We start from the raw sequence: 21,183 nt of genomic DNA, 5'->3' as shown, positions 1-21,183 counted from the left end.
CCTCGGCCGCCGCAGGGGGCGCTGGGAGATGTAGTGCGCATTTCCTTTCGAGAAGGGAGTGTGGCTCCTGGAAGTAGGGGAAGGGCGGGGCAGGCGGGAAGAGACTGTGGTTTCCGATTGGCTGAGGGGTTCGCGACCGTTGGGGCGAGAAAAGGCTGTGGAAAGCTTGAGGCTGTGGTATGAATAGGGTTTTTCTCAGACTTGAGGGGACGACAAGCGCGCAGAAAGGGACGAATTATCCAGGATGTAGCAGAAGACTCTACAGAGAAGCTAAGGGCGTCGGTTTACGGATCCAGTGAGCGTTCAGGTGCCCGAACAGGGTTCTGAAAATGGACCGACCTGTAAGGCCAAGATTGGCCTCTCTCAGTGACTTTCAGTTTGGAGCTGTTGCCACAGAGACAATCGAAGACACTCTGCTCCACTTGGCCCAGCAGAATGAGCAAGCCGTTCAGGAGGCTGCGGGCCGGATGGGCAGCTTCAGGGAGACCCGGATCGTGGGTGGGGACTCAGCCCGGGGAGCTGGGTTTATGGGTAACTGGGGCACCAGTCTTTGAGGCACCGACCTTGAGATTCAGTCTAGTCTACTTTATTCATTCAAATAAGGTTTTGGTTTTGGTTTTGGCACCTACTAAAATGCAACTGCTATATGCCAGGTGGTGGGGGTAACAGTGATGAACAAGACTCACCAGCACCCTACCTTTGGTTTCAACACGTATAGAGTACTTATTCTCTCTGCCTCCTGGGATAGAAAGATGAAAGATCTAGTCCCTGCTTTCAAACCATGTATGTAATCTTTAGAGGACAGTAGGACAAATCTGCAATTGACTAGGTACAAGTATGGTTAGATAAGCGACATACCACATAAAGCAAGCTTTTACAGGGAGTGATGGAGTGAGGTGGGGGTAGGAGGAATTAAAGGAGTCCTCCAGGCATCGTGGCATTTGAAGTAGATCTTGAAGGAAGGAATCCATTTTGTTTGGTGAAGGTGGTGGAGAGGGACTGTGTTTCTACTAAAGGGGTAATACGAATCAAGCTATGGAAACAGGGACACTTTGGATGAATACAGGTATCATGTTATCCAGGTTGGCTAGAGCATGTGGAAGAGTAGGTGAAATTCAGACCAGAAAAGTGGTTTGGAGACATTCCATGCGGAACTTTAAATGCCAAGGTGAGGAGTTTATACCTGACTTATTAGGAAAACAAGAAGGCATTGAAGGTCTTTTTATAGGAGAGTGATATAACTGTAAACTTTCCCTTAGAAAAAATTATTTTGGCTGTGATGTAAAGGATGGATTGGAGTAGAGAAAGATGGGAGGTGGAGTGGAGTCTTTGTCAGTAGTTTTTGTGACAGGGCAGAGAAAATGACAAGGGAGGGTAGACTAAAAATATTTCCGAGGTAAAATCAGGGTCCTGCACTGGATGAATTTCAGAAGTGAAGACAGCCAATATTACTATGCCAAAAGATTGAGCCTAGAAATATAGTGGTGCCGTTAAGAGAAACACACACATACATTAAAAAAATAGAACAAGAGGAAATGTGACTTATTTGGGAAAGAAAATAGCTTTGGGATCTCCTGAGTTTCAGGTGCCTATAGAAAATCCAGAGGAAGGTTTCTAGCAGACTATTTCAAAAGTAAGTCAGAAGATAGTCATAAAAAAGAACAAAATAATGCCATTTGCAGCAGCATGAGTGGAACTGGAGATTCTCATACTAAGTAAATCAGAAAGAGAAAGACATCATATGATATTGCTTGTATGTAGAATCTAAAATATGGCCCAGATGAACCTATCTACAGAACAGAAACAGACTCATAGATATGGACAGCAGACTTGTTGCTGAGGGGAAGGAGAAAGAAGTGGAATGGAATGGGAGTTTGGGGTTAGTAGATGCAAACTATTGCGTTTGGAGTAGATAAGTAATGAGGTCCTGCTGTACAGCACAAAGAATGATATCCAATCACTTGTGATGGAATGTGATAGAAGATAATATGAGAAAAAATATGTATAACTGGGTCATTTTGCTGTACAGCACAAATTGACATAACATTGTAATAAAATTTTTTTAAAAAGTAAGAAGAGAGGTCAGAATTAGAGATAAGGTTTGGGGAGCTATCTCTATAATGATACTGTTGAAATTGTGGCAAAGGATGAGTTCCTAGAGGGAGAGAAGAGTAGCTGGTCTAGTACAGTTCCTTGGGAGAGGTTTTGTGTTCGGGAAAGTGGAGTAGGAAGAAAAGCCGTGAAGAAAATAAACGGAGTGGTTGAACAGAAGCAAGAGACCTTTGGAAGCAAGAGGAGAGTTTCATGAAGGATGATGGTCAGTAGTTTCAGATGCTTCAGGGATATGAACAACGGGAATGAGTATTGCAAAAGGGCCATGATGAACACATTGGATATATTTTCTGACCTTTGAGACAATCATTTCAGCAAGTTGTAAAAGGGAGAAGCCAAATTGCAGAGCATTAGGGAGTAAATGATGAAGTGGAAGCAGCAGGTGTAAGCTAGGCTTTCAAGAAATTTAACAGTGATGGAAGCTAGAGAGATAGAGCCCTAGCTTAAGAGAGTAGGGGGGGTGTCTTTTAGTTAATAGATCTGAGTATGTTTGTAAGTAAGGAGGTGGAGTCAGCAGTGAGAGAGAGATGAAACCCTCATCCATTCCGCCTAACCCAAAGAGTTTTCTTGGCAAATTAAAACGGAAAATAGAAACGATTGCCCAGATAATTAGGTCAAAACCAAAACCAAACCAAACAACTGCGTGTGCAGGCAAGTGCGCGCGCACGCATGCACACACACACACACACACACACACAGGGAAACAAGACAAAGAAATAAAACCTAAATTTTGGCAAATAAAAGGACTAGCTAATAACACAATTATGTGTTCTAGGATACTTTGCTTAACTGCTTAAACTAATTATCTTCACTGGACACTGCTAGCAGAGCTTAGCCTCTGTAACAAGGTTTTGTCCATATATCTATGTATAAACGTGTGTCAAGTAGATTGCTAAATTGTCTTGTGCTAGCTTACACTTGATCTTAGCCAAAAGGCCAAAAAGCACTTGTCTTGTGCTAGCTTAAATTTCACAGGTTTTTTTCAGATTTTCTCTGAAGACATATGGTAATTTGCCTGTATGTAATTTGCTAATCAGTGCTTAAAAGTTCCTAATTATGCAGGAGTTTTGAGAACTAACATTTAACCTTGTTTCCACCCTTTAATGATATTGCTAACTAAACAGAATTCTATCTGGGGCTGTTCTTTCAAACAGAAACACAAGCAGCCTAGAATTTTGCCAAGTTATCTTACCCTTCCCACCTTCCCAGTGACTCTCCGATCCCAGGTTGGGCTATGTTCCCTGATTTAGGGGATGTTTCTTCCAAATAAGCCAGTTCACAGTAACAAACTTGTTCCTGGGGAGAGGCTCAGCTACCACAGATTTGCCCAACAAACTGGTGGCGGAGAGGTGGTGTCCAGCTGTAAGGTGAATTGTGTTTGTAAAGCAATAGGAGTCCTTCAGAGGGTGGTTACTAAACAAACAGTGTTATGAAGAATACCGAAGCTCCAGAAGAGACCTTTCTGTTCCTGTCAACATTCCACTGAGAACAGAATATAAGGGTTAGGTTTTTATCCATCCAAGAATCTCCCTTGAAGCTGGAGGTTCCCAGCATGGTGTAGAGGCCAGCTAGACCAGCTGCTATTTTTGTGCATAGCCGGCCAAGCCTTTTATCAGCTGAGACCCACAGGAAGGCTCAAGGGGCAATGAGCAGGCTTGGTAAGCTTTTGTCTTTGCACTTGGCCTCGTTTTCATGCCTCTCATCTGCCTATGGCAGCAAAGGGAACCAGGCTCTGCTTGGGTTGTTTCAGTCTCATCTTTCTCACCTCCTGACCCTCTTCCCTGGGCCCCGTCATGGCTTTTACACAACACCAAGAGTTCACAGGGTCATTTTGGTTGCCCCTTGTGAATTAGGCTCCTCTTTCTTGTTTTGGCAGAGTTTGTTTTTCTCCTGTCTGAACAATGGTGTCTGGAGAAATCTGTGAGCTACCAGGCTGTAGAAATCCTAGAAAGGTAAATCCCTGAGCATAGGCCTTTGTGAGGGGTACCTCTCAGAATAGCTAATGTACCCAGATCTTAAAAAAAAACAAAACCAAAGCAGTTGTCCCTTACCATCCATGAGTCCTGGTTTGCACCTTTTTTTTTTTTTTTTTTTGCTTTATAGAGCCTCACCCACAGCATATGGAAGTTCCCAAGCTAGGGGTCAAATTGGAACTGCAGCTGCCAGCCTACACCACAATCGCAGCAACGCAGGATCTGAGCCATGTTTGCATCCTACACCACAGCTCATGGCAACACTGGATCTTTAATCCACTGAGTGAGGCCAGGAATTGAACCTGCATCCTCAATGAATACTAGTTGGATTCATTACTGCTGAGCCACAAAGGAAACTCCCTGCACCTTTTACTTGCAAATGAAATTTAAAAAAAAATTTTTTTTTTGGTCTTTTTGTCTTTTTAGAGCCATACTCATGGCACATGGAGTTTCCCAGGCTAGGAGCCCAGTCGGAACTGTAGCTGCCGCCCTACACCACAGCCACAGCAACTCGGGATCTATGCCTCGTCTGCCACCTACACCACGGCTCATGGCAACGCCAGATCCTTAACCCACTGAATGAGGCCAGGGATCGAACCCGCAACCTCATGGTTCCTAGTTGGATTCGTTAACCATTGCGTCACGACGGGAACTCCTGAATTTTTTTTAGCCAGCAGTTGATATTGGAGAGAATAAGAGGTAGCATAGTTTGAAGCATGAAGTCCATTTAGTTTGAGTGAGTATGATTGTTCCCTCTCCCCTTTCCCTTCTTTATAGGTTTATGGTTAAGCAGGCAGAGAACATCTGCAGTCAAGCCACAATCCAGCTGAGAGATAAGGTGGAGCCTCAGAACTGGAGGGCTCTGAAAGAACAGCTTTTCAACAAGTTTATCCTGCGTCTTGTGTCATGTGTTCAGCTGGCAAGCAAACTTTCCTTCCATTACAAAGTAAGGAGCTGCTCATGGGCACCTGAATGTTAGGGAGAAACCAGCTCATTGAAACGTGACTGTGAGGAACCTGCTCTTGGGCTAGGTGATACTGCTAGTGCTGAAATTCCAGAGTGTAATTATGCTTCCTATGCATACCTCCTACACACACACACACACACACACACACACACACACACACACACACAGAGTCACACAGAGGCAGTTATCAAATAGCCTGAAGTTCTGTTCCCAGAGCATAATTGCTGGACAGACGCCATCATTCATACAGGTCACCTTTCCTCCTCTTGGACTCAAGGATGGTTTACATAAGGTGCCTGAAATGCCAACATAACTATTAATATTAAAGGCAAACTATTACACTTATAAAGGATGTTTCCACATCAGTAATGCAGTGCCTGTATGGTAAAGTATCATTCATTCAACAAATATTTTCAATGGCCAGATGCTACACTAGGTGCTGTGGCTACAAGAGTAAAAATATTGTCTGTGCTCTCAAGGAATTTACTAATGGGAGAAGACACACAGGCGAGTAATGTGAAAAAGTACTCTGATTAGCATAAATGCAGATGGCTGTCAATGTACCTAATCAGCCTTGGAGAGTCAAGGAAGTGTATTTAGAAAAAATGGCTTCTTTGAGGCGAGTGTCGGGGAGATGGGTGGCTCTTAAGGGAAGAGAGAGAAAGGGAAAGGGGGGGGGGGGAAATCCAGACACAGGAAATAGCCTGTGTAGAGGTTTGGAGAGCATATGGGTTTGGGAATGGCAAGTAATTCTGTATGATAAGTGTAGAGTGTAAGGGGGAATTATCAAGAGAGATGTGATAAAGGCACAGGCTGGATTGTGAAGGGCTTTGTATACCGTGCCAAGATGTATGACCTCTGTTCTGACACTCTGCTCTCACTTTCACTCTATTTTGGTTTTCTTTGCTCAGATAGTCAGCAATGTTACAGTCCTGAATTTCCTCCAGGCTCTAGGGTATCTACACACCAAAGAAGAACTGGTGGAGTCAGAGCTTGATGTTTTGAAGTCCCTGAACTTCCAAATCAATCTGCCGACTCCCTTGGCATATGTGGAGATGCTCTTGGAGGTTTTAGGTACTTTATTAAGTGTGTCGGGCATGTGGGTTGGAATCTTCCATACAAGGCAGTAAAAGGGAATTAGTTGCTTTAGTGGTTAAGGATTTGGAGTTGTCACGGCAAGATTGTCGGGTTCAATCTCTGGCCCAGGAAATTCCACGTGCTTCGAGTGTAGCCAAAAAAAAAAAAAAAAAAAAAAGAAGGCAGTAAGAATGTGCCCAGGGGTTTGAGGGCAGTGGGCAGAACCTGACAATGAGGAAAACAGCAAGTCCATGGTGACTGAGGAAAGCCGTTTAATCTAGCACTTGTCAGGGGAAGAAACACCAGTCTTAGCAGCTGGTTTCTATTTGACTGCATTAAGCACTCTCCTATTGCAGGTTCAAAGAGTTGATTTTATAGAGAAGCATGAGATAAAAGGGGACAAACACACTCTATCTGTATATATACTGTAGATGGCAGTTTCTCTACCTCTCCCTTTGTCCTTTAAAGTCGACCTCCAGCTAGAGAGGTTTCTCAGAGTAGAACATAGCAACCAGGAAACACATGAGCAGCTCAGCAGCTTTGTGTCATACGACAACTATGATTCTGATCAGAGAAGACACACAAAATGCTTTTTACTACATGCATCTCCATCTAGGATACAATGGCTGTTTAGTCCCAGCCACGCGGCTACATGCGACCTGCCTGACCCTACTCGACCTAGTCTATCTTCTGCATGAACCTGTATATGAGAGCCTGCTGAGGGCTTCCATTGGGAACTCCACGCCCAGTCAGCTGCAAGGGTAAGGCAACTCCTTTAATGTAGGCTCCTTCCAGAAAAAGGGAGTCAGGAACAAACCATGAGAACTTGGGTAATGAAGTTTACCTAGCAAGGCACCTGGTTCACTGCTACCTGTGCAGGTTACCTTGTTCTAATTAACTTCCAATATGTTGTTTGGATGCAGATGACTGAACCCAATCAGCAAAACCATAAAGGCTTTTACTTTCAAATTTAAATGACTTCAAGTAATTAGCATTTTCCCTAGTTCTTTTTTTATAGCTGCTTATAATTTGAGATTACTGAACTGCTTTTATAGTCACTTGGGGGAAAAAGCCAGTGATAGGGTTGCAACTTGGACAAAAGTGTTTGATTACTGTAAAGTCAGACTGGTAAAAATCCTCACAGTTATATTTGTTAGGGAGACAGATGGAACAACAAAAGGTCCATAAACCAGACAGGAGGCTCATGTTTTAATCCCAGTAGAGTTGCGGGAGGTAGGAAGAAGGAGTCAACTAGCTATTACTTGGCCATTTCCTTCCATGCATTAAAAATTCTAAGGTGACCAACATAAACAACTCAGAGTTGAAGTTCATGACCCTAGGATTTGGAAGATGCAATTTTAGCTCCAAAATTAATATGGTTTTAATCATTTAGGGAAAAGTTTGTTTCGGTGAAGGAAGACTTCATGCTGTTGGCAGTAGGAATCATTGCAGCAAGTGCTTTCATCCAAAACCATGAGTGTTGGAGCCAGGTATGCACCACTGAACAGGACCAGCATGGTCAGAATTCATTTAATAGAAAGCATTCTCTCATCAGTTAAAGGAAAACAAAAGACAAGCTATAAAAAAACAAGTGCCAAGACCCAGGATGAGGATGAATAAGCAGGATTTGGGAGAGAAAAAACTAGAGTAGGACTGAAAAAATGTCCTCTAGTTCTCCTCTTATGAAATTGGAAATGGAGGCCCAAGTTCAGCCTGTTCGTTTCCCATTATGATGATAATCTGCTACTATGTTGAAGTCCAATAAGTATATCCTCCCAAATAGAGAAGATGTCAAGACCCAAATATCCCTCTTGTATTTCACAAAACTGGAGATAGCAGAGGGAAAAGTCTAGCAGAAACTTTCCATGCTAACACCCTCAGGGCAAAGGTATCCTAGTGTGATCTGGCCATTGGCAAACACTGGGATCTGGATTTAATCTCCGTAAATTCAGAAAAAATTTACACTTGGCTTGAGAGAACAATCCCAGCAATGTGTCTGTCTGTGCACTAACACACGCTTCTTTAGTAATAAGAAATCTGTCTGTTTCTGAAGGTTGTGGGGCATTTGCAGAGCATCACTGGCATTGCCTTGGAGAGCATTGCTGAGGTCTCTTACGCAATCCTGACTCACAGTGTGGGAGCCAGCACTCCGGGCCAAAAGCAGCCTGTTCCTCCCTACCTGGTGGCCCGAGCTCTGAGGGCTGCGGCTTCCCCCGAAACATGAGGCAGGTGGAATCTGCCAGATACAAACAACAGTTTTGTATTCCAAGTTCATGCTTATATTTCTGCCTCAGAGAAAGAGTTAAGGTGAATAAGCATGTCCTTTTTGTCATATCAAATGGAAAATGTCAAAGGCTGAGAGGAGATAGAATATCAGTGAAATTCGTTTATTTCTGTTTGACAAGATATTTATGGCTTTTCTTTAACTGTTCATTTTATTAAGAGGGAACATCAGACATGGAGATTAGTATTAATCCAAACTGAGACCATCTGGGTGACCTTGACTGAGCATCAAGGAAGTAGCCTTTATTTTCCCTTAAAGTTAAATATTTCTGTTCCTTTACTAAGAGCTACACAAATAGGGCTTTCTCCACAGCTGTCTATTTTTCCATTAGAGTCTTTTTAAAAAACTAACACCCATCTCTAAACACGTTTCAACAGACTTTCCACATACCTGCACTTGAACTCAATTCTCCCAGAATACAAAGTACTCTATTTTAGTTAAAGAAAAACCCAACAGTGCACCTCTAGGCAGTCATAAGACTGCAGGAAATCTTTTATTACAAATAATTAAATCTCTCCATAAGGTCTCAAACAGTATCAAACTGAAACACCATTTCATATCTCTAACACAGAGCAGAGCAGGCATTCAGTACTAGAACCAAGTGAGAAGTGTTGAATTTCAAGCTTCTGATCACATCACATGGTGACCAAAGCTTATATGTCATTTTCTCACGTTATCCAGCTGTGCATCACACATCTTGTCGTCTCAGTGGAGACAAAAGTTTCTACTTCATACTGTAAGTACAGGAAATTGAGAGACATAAAATCCAGTGAAAACACATCACTCTCAACTCAGTTAAAAAAACAACAACAAACAAATTAGCTGTTTTGAGGGGTCAGAGGGAAAGGAAGGCATGGGGCTAAGAGTCAAAACTATGTCAAAGGCTGGTCGCACTATACATGGCCTGTCAGAGCTCTGGAAATTTTCTGTCCTATTTTAAAATAAAGTGGCTTTTGTGGATTTTGTCTTTTTTGGTATTGTAAACATGTGCTATTGAATAGTACCCGATTTTAATTTAATTTAACAATTTTTTTTTTTCAAACAAAACAAACTTTAAAGCCTTTGAGGCAAACAATCCCCTAAGGAATAAAGAAAGTCATTTGTTATAAAACTGTGAGGATACCCAAGCAAGACCCCATTTAAGATTCGTCAGCATGAACTTGAGAGCTTTTGTCCACTGTTCCTCAGAGTTAAACTGGGTTTTGATGGAATAGGAGCCGCCACTGCCTCCTGTGTCTTCAATCTTGCCTTTCTCCACATCCATCCTGCAGATGGACACAGCAGAGCTCATTAGTAACTGAGATCTGAGTTAAGTCAGTTCAGGCAAATGGGCAGGGACTTGATCATGGGACCACTCGCGTCATTTTATCTGTTAAAGAACTCTTGGCGAAGAACGGTAGTGTATTTTGGATTTGCTTGAAAGCCCAATATCAAGAAGGCTGTCACAAGAGCCTCATTGTCATTGTGGAGTACAGGGCAAGGACACACACCCGAACAGATGAGAAGCCTGGAGCAGAGGGTAAGTGCCGGTTTCAGTCCTCCTCACTTGTTTTCCTAGGCATCCCTCCACTCATGGGGAGAGATGGGAAGCAGAAGAAATGAAATTCTTTGTTTTGGGGAGACTGAAGCAGCCCAGCCTTACTCTTTAACTAAAGCCTCCATCCATTTCTGGGCTCCCACGAAATTTGAAAGCATTCCTGTATATTTCCAAGGGCGTTAAGGGAAAAAAAAAAAACCTTTCTGAAACTGGAGAGGCTTGAGCTCTGTGCCAAGAAAATCCCCCCACATCATCTAAGTCAACATTCTTCTTCTCCAGGGACCAGCTGGTCACGATCTGTCCTGCTTGCAGTGTTGGATCCATTTTTGCCCATCAGTGTCAGGTGATTTTACTCCATTTTCTGCTTTCCCACCACAGATACTAGTTTTGCCTCCATTCCTACTGTCCCTTCAGTTCTCACTTTGGTCCTACTCTAGGTTCATTCAGCCCTGGGGGATACTGACCTGTAAGGAAGACAAAAACGTGTCTCGCCTTTCTCAACCTCTTCTTTGAACTGCTGCACACAGTCCAGGAAAGCCACCATCGCATGATCAAACTTGTTGTCCCAGAAAAACCGCAGCCCCCCAGAACAGTACAATGGCAGCTCCTACCCAAGAAGAGAGAACTGGCTGTGGGTGTGGCCCTAACACAGGCTACCAGAGATGGTTCCCAATCCTATCACTCTCTCAAGTCATATCCTAACTGTATTCCACTGGCAACAGTCACCTTGGACAAATAACAACACACCCAGAACTGCTTCGCCATCAGTGCCCCATCCTGGTGCACACATTCTCCTCTGATCTGCCCATGTCCCTTCTTAACAAACTGTAAAAACCTTATTTACTGTACAGGCCCCAAAGAGACAAGACACTGAGCAGGACTCAGGGCTCATCTGTCTAAGAAAGAAACTAAACAATGCCATTATCAGGAGTAAACCATTTCAGAGTTCCCTGGTGGCCTAGTGGTTAAAGATCCAATATTATCACTACTTTGGCTTGGGTCACTGCTGTGGTTCCATCCCTGGCCCGGGAACTTCCGCATGCAGTGGGAACAACAACAACAAAAAGTAAATCATTTTGTTACGGGGTACAAGGATTTTTGTATTCTAGCAAAAATGGAGCTTCCTAGAGTACCTTAGATTTGTCTGTCAGAGACTCCAGATATGAATGGTTTCCATAGGGAACAAGTCGATACCTAAAATGGAGATGCAGACAGAGGTGGATATAGGATTCCTCCTAAAGTGATTACTGGGATGTTATAACCCGGTGATTTTCAGTCTTCAACTACCCAAAGACCTATCTTATTATTCCCACTCCTCTCCCATCTCCCCAGGTTCCATGTTTAAAAGGTTTTGTTTACTGACCAAATTACATTTATTATATAATCATCTAGGGGCCTTTTATAGATGAATGTATGTTCCCGTTTAGATTTAGAAGCAAAAACTGAAAAATAGGTTAGGAACACAAGGTCCCAGAGACAGGAAGATGGGGACCACTGCTTTGGTCATGCAGTCCAAGGACTGTTCGACCAGTGGACCGAGCCTGAGGCGAGGGGACAACCAGAAGCAGACAGTCTTCACAGAGAGAATACTCCATTTGTTGGGAACAGGGGCTCTTGCCATAGTGGAAAAAAGTACTAGGCGGGAGATAGAGCTTATATCAGAGACACTCTGTACATTCAAGAAAGGACTACATTTCTTACCTCTGAAATTTCAGGCCCATCTTATTGGCCAGGGCATGGAGCAGCAACACTGTCTGGCCCCAGGCAGCATTAATCTCATTCCATTCCACGGGAACACTGGGCAGGCGACCCAGCCTGAAGTTATTGATTGTGCCAAATTGTCCACTGTGCCTAGAGGAGAAGGGCAGGGAAAAATACAAGGAGAACTTTAAACTTGGCAAAATCTAAAATTTCCTGCTCGCCCATAAAAACTGGCATAAATCTCTCTCCTTATCGCCAGATTCATATATCCAAGCTCCACTTGGTACTTTAAATACATGTCTAAAATGTGAGTCACCATCTTCCTCCCTGCTGCTCAGACGCCAAAGTAGAAACTCAGGCGTCATCCTTGAATGCTCTAGCTCCCTCCTCAGCCCCAAACCACCAGCTCTACTGATTCTATCTCCTAAACCTCTTAAATCTGTCCACGTCTCTTCAGAGTCAATTCTCCTACTTTACCTTTTCCTGTTTAGATTCCTACTGACAAGTTCCCTTAGCAACAAGCATGCCCTCTTCCCCCAAGTCATTTCCCACATCACAGGTAAAAACCATCATTCACAAAAGCAAATGTACCTTTGTCACTTTCCTGCTTAAAATGCTTCAGTGGCTCCCACTGCCTTTTGGATAAAGTCCAAGTCCCTTAATGAGCCCTACAGCTCCTTTAGGAATTGGTAACTCTCCAGTTTCATATCCTGTCATTCTCTCCTTTACACTCAACCCCAGACACAATAAGCTCCTTTCAGTTCAGTAGGAGATTACCACCCCCACGTCTCTCTGTTTCTGTGCACATGATGTTCTCTCTGCCAGGAACAACCCCATCCACGTCTCAGCTTCAACAGCTTCTTCTGGGGGAAATGTTCCATGCCTGGCTGCAGCCTCCCCACGTTATGCCCTGATGTGTTGCCCAGCACCCAGCTGTATTACCACCACTTCACTGTATTACAATTGCATTACCCATCCATCTCTTCCATGAGATTGGAGCAACTGGAAGGCAGAATGTACACTGCTTGCTGCTGCCTTCCTAGTGCTTAGCGCAGTGCCTACCACGAGGTAGACGCTCAACAGAAACCAGCTGGAATGGATGAAATGTCAAATAAACGAATAAACAAATAATGCTGGGGGCAAGCAATCAGCACCAGGCAGAAGACCAGATTTTTATGTGGCTGGAGGGCTCCGTTCCTTCCCTTTCCTTGGAAGAATGGGTGCCACTAAGCTCTAGAAGTCTACTCCCCCCTTGTGCCCACCCCATCACAAGGAATACAAGAAACCTTCATCTAGTGATCACTCATTAGATGGGGTGATAATGTAATAGAATACTATTTCATGGGAGGTGGGCACTCTGGCTTGGTGGCCAACAACTAACATCAGGACGTGTGGCGCTTCCTAGACGCGCCTCACCCTCCAGCCCTCATTACCAAATGTGGAAGGTCGCATTAAAGACGTTGGTTTTCTTCAGTTTGTCCAGCTGCATCTGGGCATAACGCATCTGGTTTTCCACACTCTTCAGCTCATCATCCAGCTCCAGCTGTTGCCGTTTAAATTCACTGTATTCCCTTTGATACCTGTGAAGTGCCATGGTGCCCAAAGGCTGTTAGTTGGGAGCTAAAATTTCTTTCTCACCACCCCCCCTTAATGATTTCCTCCAGTGATTATCGTCACTTCTAGTTGCAGCATCTTTTACAGCTGGCATAGCTCCCAAAGGAACACACCTGCCCTGGCCGTTTTGCCTGGGAGGGACAGAAATGTCTCAGATTCCAGCTGCCCATGTGCAAAGAGGGGAGGAAAACAAGACTCTACCAAACCGGACCAGACAACTCCTGGATTTTCCAAAGCAAGGTGATTTGGATTTTCCAGAAACAAGGTGAATTAGTCAAAGGTGGTCTCGTCCCTGAATTGGTCATAATTGAATGTCTATCACTTCACTTCTATATGCTTATTGTCCTTTTATTTTTTTCTACACCTGCAGCATGGAGAAGTTTCCAGGTCTGGGATCGAACCCATGCCACAACTATGACCACACTGGATCCTTAACCCACTGAGCTACCAAGGGACTCCTTTATTGTCCTTTAAATGGTTAGTATACATCATTTATAATGGAACTTGTCATACTACCCACTGAGAAAATTAACTATTTTCTCTGTCCTTCACGTCCCCACCTTTAATTAGTTTGGACACTGTGTCTCCTCCACTAGACAGAGGGTTCTCTCAGGTCAAGAGCACCAATGACATTTCTGAGCTCGAAAAGAATGAACACAGGCCAATATTCTCATCTTTCCAGAGGAGAATGCTGGGTTCAGTGGCTGACTTACCCAAATGAGCCCCATTCCCTACAGGACAGAGCTGTTCCTAGAGGCCTCCTTCTCGGCTCTTTCTTTCTTTCTTTTTTAAAAATTTATTATTTTTTGCTTTCTCGGGCTGCACCCACGGCATATGGAAGTTCCCAGGCTAGGGGTCAAATCGGAGCTACAACTGCCGGGCACAGCAACATGGGATCCAACTGCATCTGTGACCTATACCACAGCTCACGGTGATGCCAGATCCTTAACCCACTGAGCGAGGTCAGGGACCAAACTCGCAACCTCATGGTTCTTAGGCGGATTCGTTTCTGCTGCCCATGATGGGAACTCCTCGGCTCTCTATTTAACCAACACTTTTTTTCACTTAATCATGATGACTCTTCAAACATAAGCATCCCAACAATCCTCTAGAAACAGGGCCTGAAAACAATATGCAGGATCTGGAGCAGACATGCTGCTGAATGACAGCTGACTGCAGTTTACAAACTAATCAAACACATTCAGCTGGAAGCCACCTCCTCACCCGAAGCGTTGAGGGCAGGAAGACAGAACAGGGTGATGACTCACTGAGCTTCCTCCTGATCCAACCTCTCAGCCTCGGCCTGGACCTTCTCGAGATTTTCTGCCACTATAATACGGTTCTTTTCCACCTCTTCCAACTCCTGGATCAGCCTCTCTTCCTCTAATGCCAGCTCCCTTAGCTCCATCCGGAGCTGTTCGCTGTCATCTTCATGCATTTGCTCTAAGATCTCCAAACAGCGTCTGCCAAGGACACAGGTGGAGAATGCTTACCAGAGAGAGCCTCTTATTCCATTTACCCGAGTGGAGCACAGCTCTTGGGTAAGGGCCACGTAGTCCCAGGGCAGTGAGAGCTCGAAGACCCAGAGCTCCATTTCCCCGCCCAGGCTCTGGAGGCACTCACTTGTAGTTCTGACACTCATTTTCAGTGACATTGAGCTGAGTGTCCAGCTGGTCTAAAAGAGTATCTGTGCATTCCTCACACAGCGGGTGATCCACATCTGTCTGGCCTGACATGATGTCAAAAAGATCCCCAGTGACCTGGAAGTGTGGGAGAGTCAGGGCAGGGAGGGGCCTGGGCGACTTGCCCAACACCCGCCTCCACCAGCCAGGCCCACTGCCTGACAGCCAAACGAGGCCGACTTGCCTTCAGTCTTCGGCTGAGGTTCTCCATGGTGCCACCATCGGATGCCTCCCCGATCAGAGTGAAGCTGTTGGCACTTTCTGTAGACATCATCCTGCAGACAGCCCCCCGCCCACGGGCCACATGAGGGAGCAGAGAGGCCTCCTCCACCTACTACAGTGCCAGTGGCAGAGACTCTCAAGCACCGGCTGAGGGGCCTCAAAGCGCATACCCACTCCTAGCCCGACTGACCTCCCAGGGTACCTCTCTCCTAAGGGAAGGCCATGCTGGTCACTCAGCATGAAGGTTGGCCTGGATAGACTAAGGAGGGAGAGGGGGATTAAAAACGGATATAAGTGTGTCTACAGTAGAAAAGGAAGGTGAATTAGGAAAGACTATTTTTTAATATTATACCCTTTGCCAGCCACCTTCCCATGCATCAATACCTAAGGACCTGAACATCTAACAACACTTGGTAGCTTAAAACTTTTTGAGAGCCCATCTCTTTTCTTAGTCAACCGTGCTCTCAGTTTTTCTCAGTTCTTCCTCAGGAGGGCTATCGTCCCTTCCCACTGTGTGGATGGCTACAGGAAAGACCCCATCAACACTGGAAGGTGATGGGCCAGGTGTAAGGGAATGCGTCTTTTCTGGAAGAGCCAAAAGGCTAGGTGATGATTCATCGCCATCACCTGGCTCCAGGTCTCAATTTTGGGTTCAATTAAAATGCTACTGGCCTTTGGCAAGGAACAGGGGGCTGAGGAGTAGTAGGCACCTGGCTGGGGGGATGAATCTGCGAGAGACACCATCCTGGCGAGTTTCAATAAATGGCTCCTGGGAAGGAAATAAGAGGGCATTGGAATTCTGGCAGCTTAGAGGTAGAGTCTATTTCCCCTACCAAATAGTTCCTCAGAACTATTTGGCTTTAGCCTTGACTGGTAACCACAAGACGTGAGAAACGACAGAGACTTAAGAAATGGGTGTTACCCTAGCCAATCCTTGGGTGCAAAGGACCCCCCGGTACAGACAAACCCCAAGTCCCATTTGATTTCTTTCTTTCTTTCTTTCTTTTTTTTTTTGTCTTTTTGCCTTTTCTAGGGCTGCTCCTGCAGGGATATGGAGGTTCCCAGGCTAGGGGTCAAATTGGAGCTGTAGCCGCCAGCCTACGCCAGAGCCACAGCAACACGGGATCTGAGTCACATCTGCAACCTACACCACAGCTCACGGCAACGCTGGATCCTTAAACCACCGAGCAAGGCCAGGGATCAAACCCGCAACCTCATGGTTCCTAGTCGGATTCGTTAACCACTGAGCCATGACGGGAACTCCCCATTTGATTTCTTATGGGGAACAGCATTTCCTAACTATGTCAGGCTCTGTTATAGTTAAGCTGGCATTTTCTCAGCACTTACCAGTCGGGGTAGGGAAGAGAATGCCCTAAATCATGGCACATGGAAAAAGCCAGAGCAGACTGCAATGAAGTTTGCCATGGCATAGAACAAAGTAGATAATTTTATCTTTTTCATACTTTGAGACAATTTATATATGATTGGAATCCTTTTTAATCAAAATCTTATGACATCTATCTTTGACAAGAAAATGATCACTCAGGTTAGCACAGCTTAGAAAAACGACATGTTCTCTAACACTGACAACCCTTTCTAGCTAGTTTAATGCATGGACACAATTTGACGTCTGAACCAAGATACTTTAGAGACTCCAGAGGAGTGGATGTTAAGCATCAGCAATGACAACAGAAGTAAATCGGGAATGCCCTGGGACAAGGTGGATACACAGGTCATCCCGTCTTACATATAATGGTTTATAATTCTACTTCTAATAAACAAACGCCTCGTTCCACATGTTCGAATGGATGCCTCGTTCAGTAACCCTGTGACCTCAGGTGCACTTCTGCATCTCCAATGATCCACAGTGCCCTGATTGCAGAATTGTCTTTTGGGTTTTTTTTTGTTTTTTCTTTGTCTTTTTGCCATTTCTAGGGCCACTTCTGTGGCATAGGGAGGTTCCCAGGCTAGGGGTCTAATTGGAGCTGTAGCTGCCGGCCTACACCACAGCTCACGGCAATGCCGGATCCTTAACCCACTGAGCAAGGCCAGGGATCGAACCCACAACCTCATGGCTCCTAGTTGGATTTGTTAACCACTGAGCCACAACGGGAACTCCAGAATTGTCTTTTGTTAACCAGAGATCCCAAACATCTGGGGGCTCTAGAAGCACCAAGTACCATGCAGAAACCCACTTTGCATTCCAGTGTGTTCATACCTCTCCTGGGTTAGCCTCTTCCTCCTGGGTCTCTCCTGGTTTCACCTGGGCTGTGGCAAGTAATGGAGCTAAGAGCAAAGAAAACACTGAGTCTTGCAGAAAGAGTCTTAGAGCAGAAGCATGTATAAAAGTATGAAAAAAGAATCAGAAATATCCTCATTGGCGCCCTCACCTCCCCCTTTTCCTTAAAGTACAATTTACACAAAGAAGAATCGGTTGTTGTCTTCGCCTTACTCCCAATGAGTCAAATTAAAGTTTTCTGGTTTTTTGTTTTGTTTTGTTTGTCTTTTTTGACATTTCTAGGGCCACTCCCGCGGCATATAGAGGTTCCCAGGCTAGGGGTCAAATCGGAGCTGTAGCTGCCGGCCTAGGTCACAGCCATAGCAACACAGGATCCGAGCCATGTCTGCAACCTACACCATAGCTCACGGCAATGCCGGATCCTCCACCCGGTTAATGGTTAATGGTTAATTCCTAGTCGGATTCATTAACCACTGCGCCACAACAGGAACTCCAAGAATTGTTAAATTTTTTTCAGTATAATGGTATGTCTTTAAGGAGACACCTTATCGTTCAAAAATACTAAAAATACTGAAATATTGGATCTTCCTGTTGTGGCTCAAGCAACGAACCCTTCTAGTATCCATGAGGATGAGGGTTTGATCCCTGGCCTTACTCAGTGGGTTAAAGATCTGTGAGCTGTGGTGTAGGTCACAAGTGCAGCTCAAATCCTGAGTTGCTGTTTCTGAAGCTGTGGCTGGCAGCCGCAGCTCCCATTTGACCCCTAGCCTGGGAACTTCCATATGCTGCCCCTGTGGTTCTAAATAAAAATAAATGAAAATACTGAAATATTTGTATGTTTAGATTTGTTTCAAAATAATTTGGCGGGAGGGGAATGGATGGGGCTGTAGATGAAACATGGTTAGCTATGTATTGATAATTGTTGAAGCTGGGTGATGAGTACACAGGGATTCATCATTAAACTTTGAAGTTTTCCTTAACAAAAGTTAACACTCCCTTTCCCCAGAATAATTGGGAAGGAACATGAGAGAACTTTCCGAGAAGATGAAACCTGTCTACATCACAATGTAGATCTAAGTTACATGAGTGTACCCATTTGTCCGAAATGTACAGCTAAGATTTGTACATTTCAATGCATGAGAATTTACCTTCAAAAAAGTGTGGGGGGTAAAAAGCAAAATAATTGAGTGGGGATGGGAGATGAGTGGAGGTATAGAGAAAACAAGAATGGCAAAAAGTAGCTAATTGTTAAAGCTAGATGGGAGTTCCCGTCGTGGCGCAGTGGTTAACGAACCCGACTAGGAACCATGAGGTTGCGGGTTCGGTCCCTGCCCTTGCTCGGTGGGTTAATGATCCAGCGTTGCCGTGAGCTGTGCTGTAGGTTGCAGATGCGGCTCGGATCCCACGTTGCTGTGGCTCTGGCGCGTAGGCCGGTGGCTACAGCTCCGATTCGACCCCTAGCCTGGGAACCTCCATATGCCAAGGGAGCGGCCCAAAGAAATAGCAAAAAGACAAAAAATAAATAAATAAAATAAAATAAAGCTAGATGATGGATACAAGAGAGTTCATTATGCTATTTTCTTGACTGTATGTTTGAAATTTTCCAAATACCTTGAGATTATCTGATACTTTGCCAATAAAGAAACCAAGAAATCAAGGCTTAGAGAGGTGAAGTAACTTGCAAAAAGTCATTCAGTTAGTAAATGACTGTCGATTTAAATCCAAGCAGGGGCGTTCCCATCGTGGCTCAGTGGAAACAAATCTGACTAGCACTCATGAGGACACAGGTTCGATCCCTGGCCTTGCTCAGTGGGTTAAGGACCTGGCGTTGCTGTGGCTGTGTTGCAGACCAGCAGCTATAGCTCTGATTGGAACCCTAGCCTGGGAACCTCCATATGCCATGGGTGCAGCCCTAAAAGGCCAAAAAAAAAAAAAAAAAATCCAAGCAGGCTAACTCCAGACTTGTGAGTTTATTTACACTGCCTATTCAGGTGTTCCCTCTTGGCTTAAGGTTAAGAACCTGGTGTTGTCACTGCTATAGCTCTGGTTACAGAGCTGTGGTGTGGGTTCGATCCCTGGCCCAGGAACTTCTGCAAGTGGTGCAGCCAAAAAACAAAGCCAAAACAAAAAACTTACCTATTCGGTCTTTTTTTTCTAGCTTTATGTCACTTCCTAGGACTTTGAGAACCTTGTTCCTCTACTTACCAGCTGGGTAAGTTATTTAACCTTTCTTAGCCTTAACCCTTCATGGGTAAAAGATAACTTTACTACTACTCCACAAGGGAGTAAAACTGTACTACTCCATAGGGGTTGCTGCAGGGACTAAACTAAAAGTAAAGCATGTAATGCACTTGGTATATGGCAAGCCCTCAACAAATGCTGTTTAATATTATATATACACATTCCTTTACTATGAAGCAACAAGAGCAGAAAACTAAGGACCTTTCCTTGCTATAGAAAGCTCTCAGGAGTACACAGTGTCAGAACTCCTCTATGTTTCCTATGAGAAAACAAAAAGCCAGAGAGATGAAGGGACTTTTCTAGGCCCAGGAGGCGTATCTATGGCAGATGTATAGTCCTTAAGATCTTCATTTCCAAAGCTGCCCACTTTCAACGATCCTGACCACCCTCTTTCCAAGGGTCCTCGCTAACCTGTAAGCTCCTGAATGGTAACACGATCCAGGATCTTGAAGCTCGTGTCCAGTTTCAGGGGCTGGCTGCAGCGCTGACACACGAAGCTCACCTGCATGGTGCTGCTGGATGTCTTAGACCCCTCCATCCCTGCGGCGGTGGAAAGGAAAGGATGTTACGGAAAACCGGCGCCCTGAACCCTCGGTCTGGGGCTCCACCTGCCTTGCTGGTGTGGTGCAGGGGTAAAATCCCCGCCCGCGCCGTTCCCTGAAGGAGCGGTGGGGTACCAGGCGGACCTCTTCCGGGGTTAGCCCCAGCAAAAGCGGTTTACGACCCAAAGACAAGGAGGGTCTGCAATAGTGACTGTCAAGGTTTCCAGATTCCCTTCCAAGGACGCGGTTCAGCCGCGCATGCTCTTCACCTCGGGACCCGGAGCCCGCTACCCTGGTCCGGTCTACCGCGGGGGCATCGTGGCCGTGGGTCTACCCGGGACCAGGGCCTCCAAAATTGCCATCGCCTAGCCTTCACCTACTTCCCGGTCGGCCAGCGGAGGACTTCCGTCGGGACCGGATGTGACGTCACGGCAGCTGCAGCAGCTGAGGGTAGGGGAGTTCAGTCGCCGTCCACCCTCTCCTGTCCGGCTGCGGCATCTAGGGGCTGAGCTAGGAAACGCGGCAGGCATGGGCTGGAGGGCCGGTGCTGGGGGGCGGGGAAGTGGAAGGACCGAATTGGGAGGGAGTCAGGACAATCCATCCTTCTCTAATTTAGTTTTTAATACCTATAAAGTTATGCCCCCCCTTTTTTTTGTCTTTTTAGGGACCCACCTGCGGCACATGGAGGTTCCCAGGCTAGGGCTCCAAGAAGCTGCCGGCCTAGGACAGCTGCGCAGTCTCCGAGCTGAGTCTGCAGCCTACACCACAGCTCACTGCAACGCCGCATCCTTAACCCACTGATCAAGGCCAGGGATCGCAGCCACCTCCTCATGGATGCAGGTCGGTTCGCTACCCGCTGAGCCACGGCAGGAAATACAAAGTTATACTTTTTTTTTTTTTTCCTTTTTATGGCCACACGTGGGACATATGGAAGTTCCCAGGCTACGGGTCCAATCTGAGCTGCAGCTGTCGGCCGATGCCACAGCCACACA

The 21,183-nt window shown here is 45.4% G+C and overlaps 2 protein-coding genes across 4 annotated transcripts; one reads left to right on the top strand and one right to left on the bottom strand.

Annotated features, from left to right (window-relative positions):
- Positions 1-312: 312 nt before the first annotated feature.
- On the top strand, positions 313-9,373 carry CNTD1 (cyclin N-terminal domain containing 1). Its single transcript, XM_047758981.1, has 7 exons — positions 313-498; positions 3,989-4,064; positions 4,863-5,031; positions 5,964-6,126; positions 6,746-6,890; positions 7,523-7,619; positions 8,183-9,373. Exons 1-7 carry the CDS (start codon positions 330-332, stop codon positions 8,351-8,353), a joined length of 990 nt encoding a protein of 329 aa, XP_047614937.1. The 5' UTR covers positions 313-329; the 3' UTR covers positions 8,354-9,373.
- Positions 8,872-20,616, bottom strand: BECN1 (beclin 1). 3 transcript variants are annotated; one of them, XM_047758975.1, is made up of 12 exons: positions 20,461-20,616; positions 20,061-20,189; positions 17,388-17,455; positions 15,880-15,938; positions 15,132-15,222; positions 14,889-15,025; positions 14,534-14,728; positions 13,085-13,231; positions 11,652-11,801; positions 11,084-11,144; positions 10,415-10,557; positions 8,872-9,678 (listed from the first exon to the last, which is right to left on the bottom strand). In XM_047758975.1, the coding sequence occupies exons 2-12, from the start codon at positions 20,185-20,187 to the stop codon at positions 9,510-9,512; spliced, it is 1,347 nt and encodes a 448-aa protein (XP_047614931.1). In that variant the 5' UTR covers positions 20,188-20,189; positions 20,461-20,616; the 3' UTR covers positions 8,872-9,509. The 3 variants fall into 3 exon arrangements, with proteins under 3 accessions (XP_047614931.1, XP_047614932.1, XP_047614933.1); XM_047758976.1 differs by having other exon boundaries at positions 20,572-20,614; XM_047758977.1 differs by lacking the exon at positions 10,415-10,557.
- Between the last annotated feature and the right edge of the window lie 567 nt (positions 20,617-21,183).

The sequence above is a fragment of the Phacochoerus africanus genome, chromosome 14 (genome assembly GCF_016906955.1).
Source record: "Phacochoerus africanus isolate WHEZ1 chromosome 14, ROS_Pafr_v1, whole genome shotgun sequence".
NCBI classification, from domain to species: Eukaryota; Metazoa; Chordata; class Mammalia; order Artiodactyla; family Suidae; genus Phacochoerus; species Phacochoerus africanus.
Note: the sequence above shows the minus strand (reverse complement) of the source record. Positions and strands in the feature narration are given on the sequence as shown.

Excerpts from the sequence above, each read along its gene's own strand:
- BECN1 (XM_047758975.1), bottom strand. The coding sequence starts at position 20,187 with ATGGAGGGGTCTAAGACATCCAGCAGCACCATGCAGGTGAGCTTCGTG. Across the intron at positions 14,729-14,888 it reads AATGAGTGTCAGAACTACAA|ACGCTGTTTGGAGATCTTAG; the intron begins GTGAGTGCCTCC and ends TGTCCTTGGCAG. Across the intron at positions 10,558-11,083 it reads CTCTGACAGACAAATCTAAG|GAGCTGCCATTGTACTGTTC; the intron begins GTACTCTAGGAA and ends CTTCTTGGGTAG.
- CNTD1 (XM_047758981.1), top strand. The coding sequence starts at position 330 with ATGGACCGACCTGTAAGGCCAAGATTGGCCTCTCTCAGTGACTTTCAG. Across the intron at positions 499-3,988 it reads CAGGGAGACCCGGATCGTGG|AGTTTGTTTTTCTCCTGTCT; the intron begins GTGGGGACTCAG and ends TTGTTTTGGCAG. Across the intron at positions 7,620-8,182 it reads ACCATGAGTGTTGGAGCCAG|GTTGTGGGGCATTTGCAGAG; the intron begins GTATGCACCACT and ends CTGTTTCTGAAG.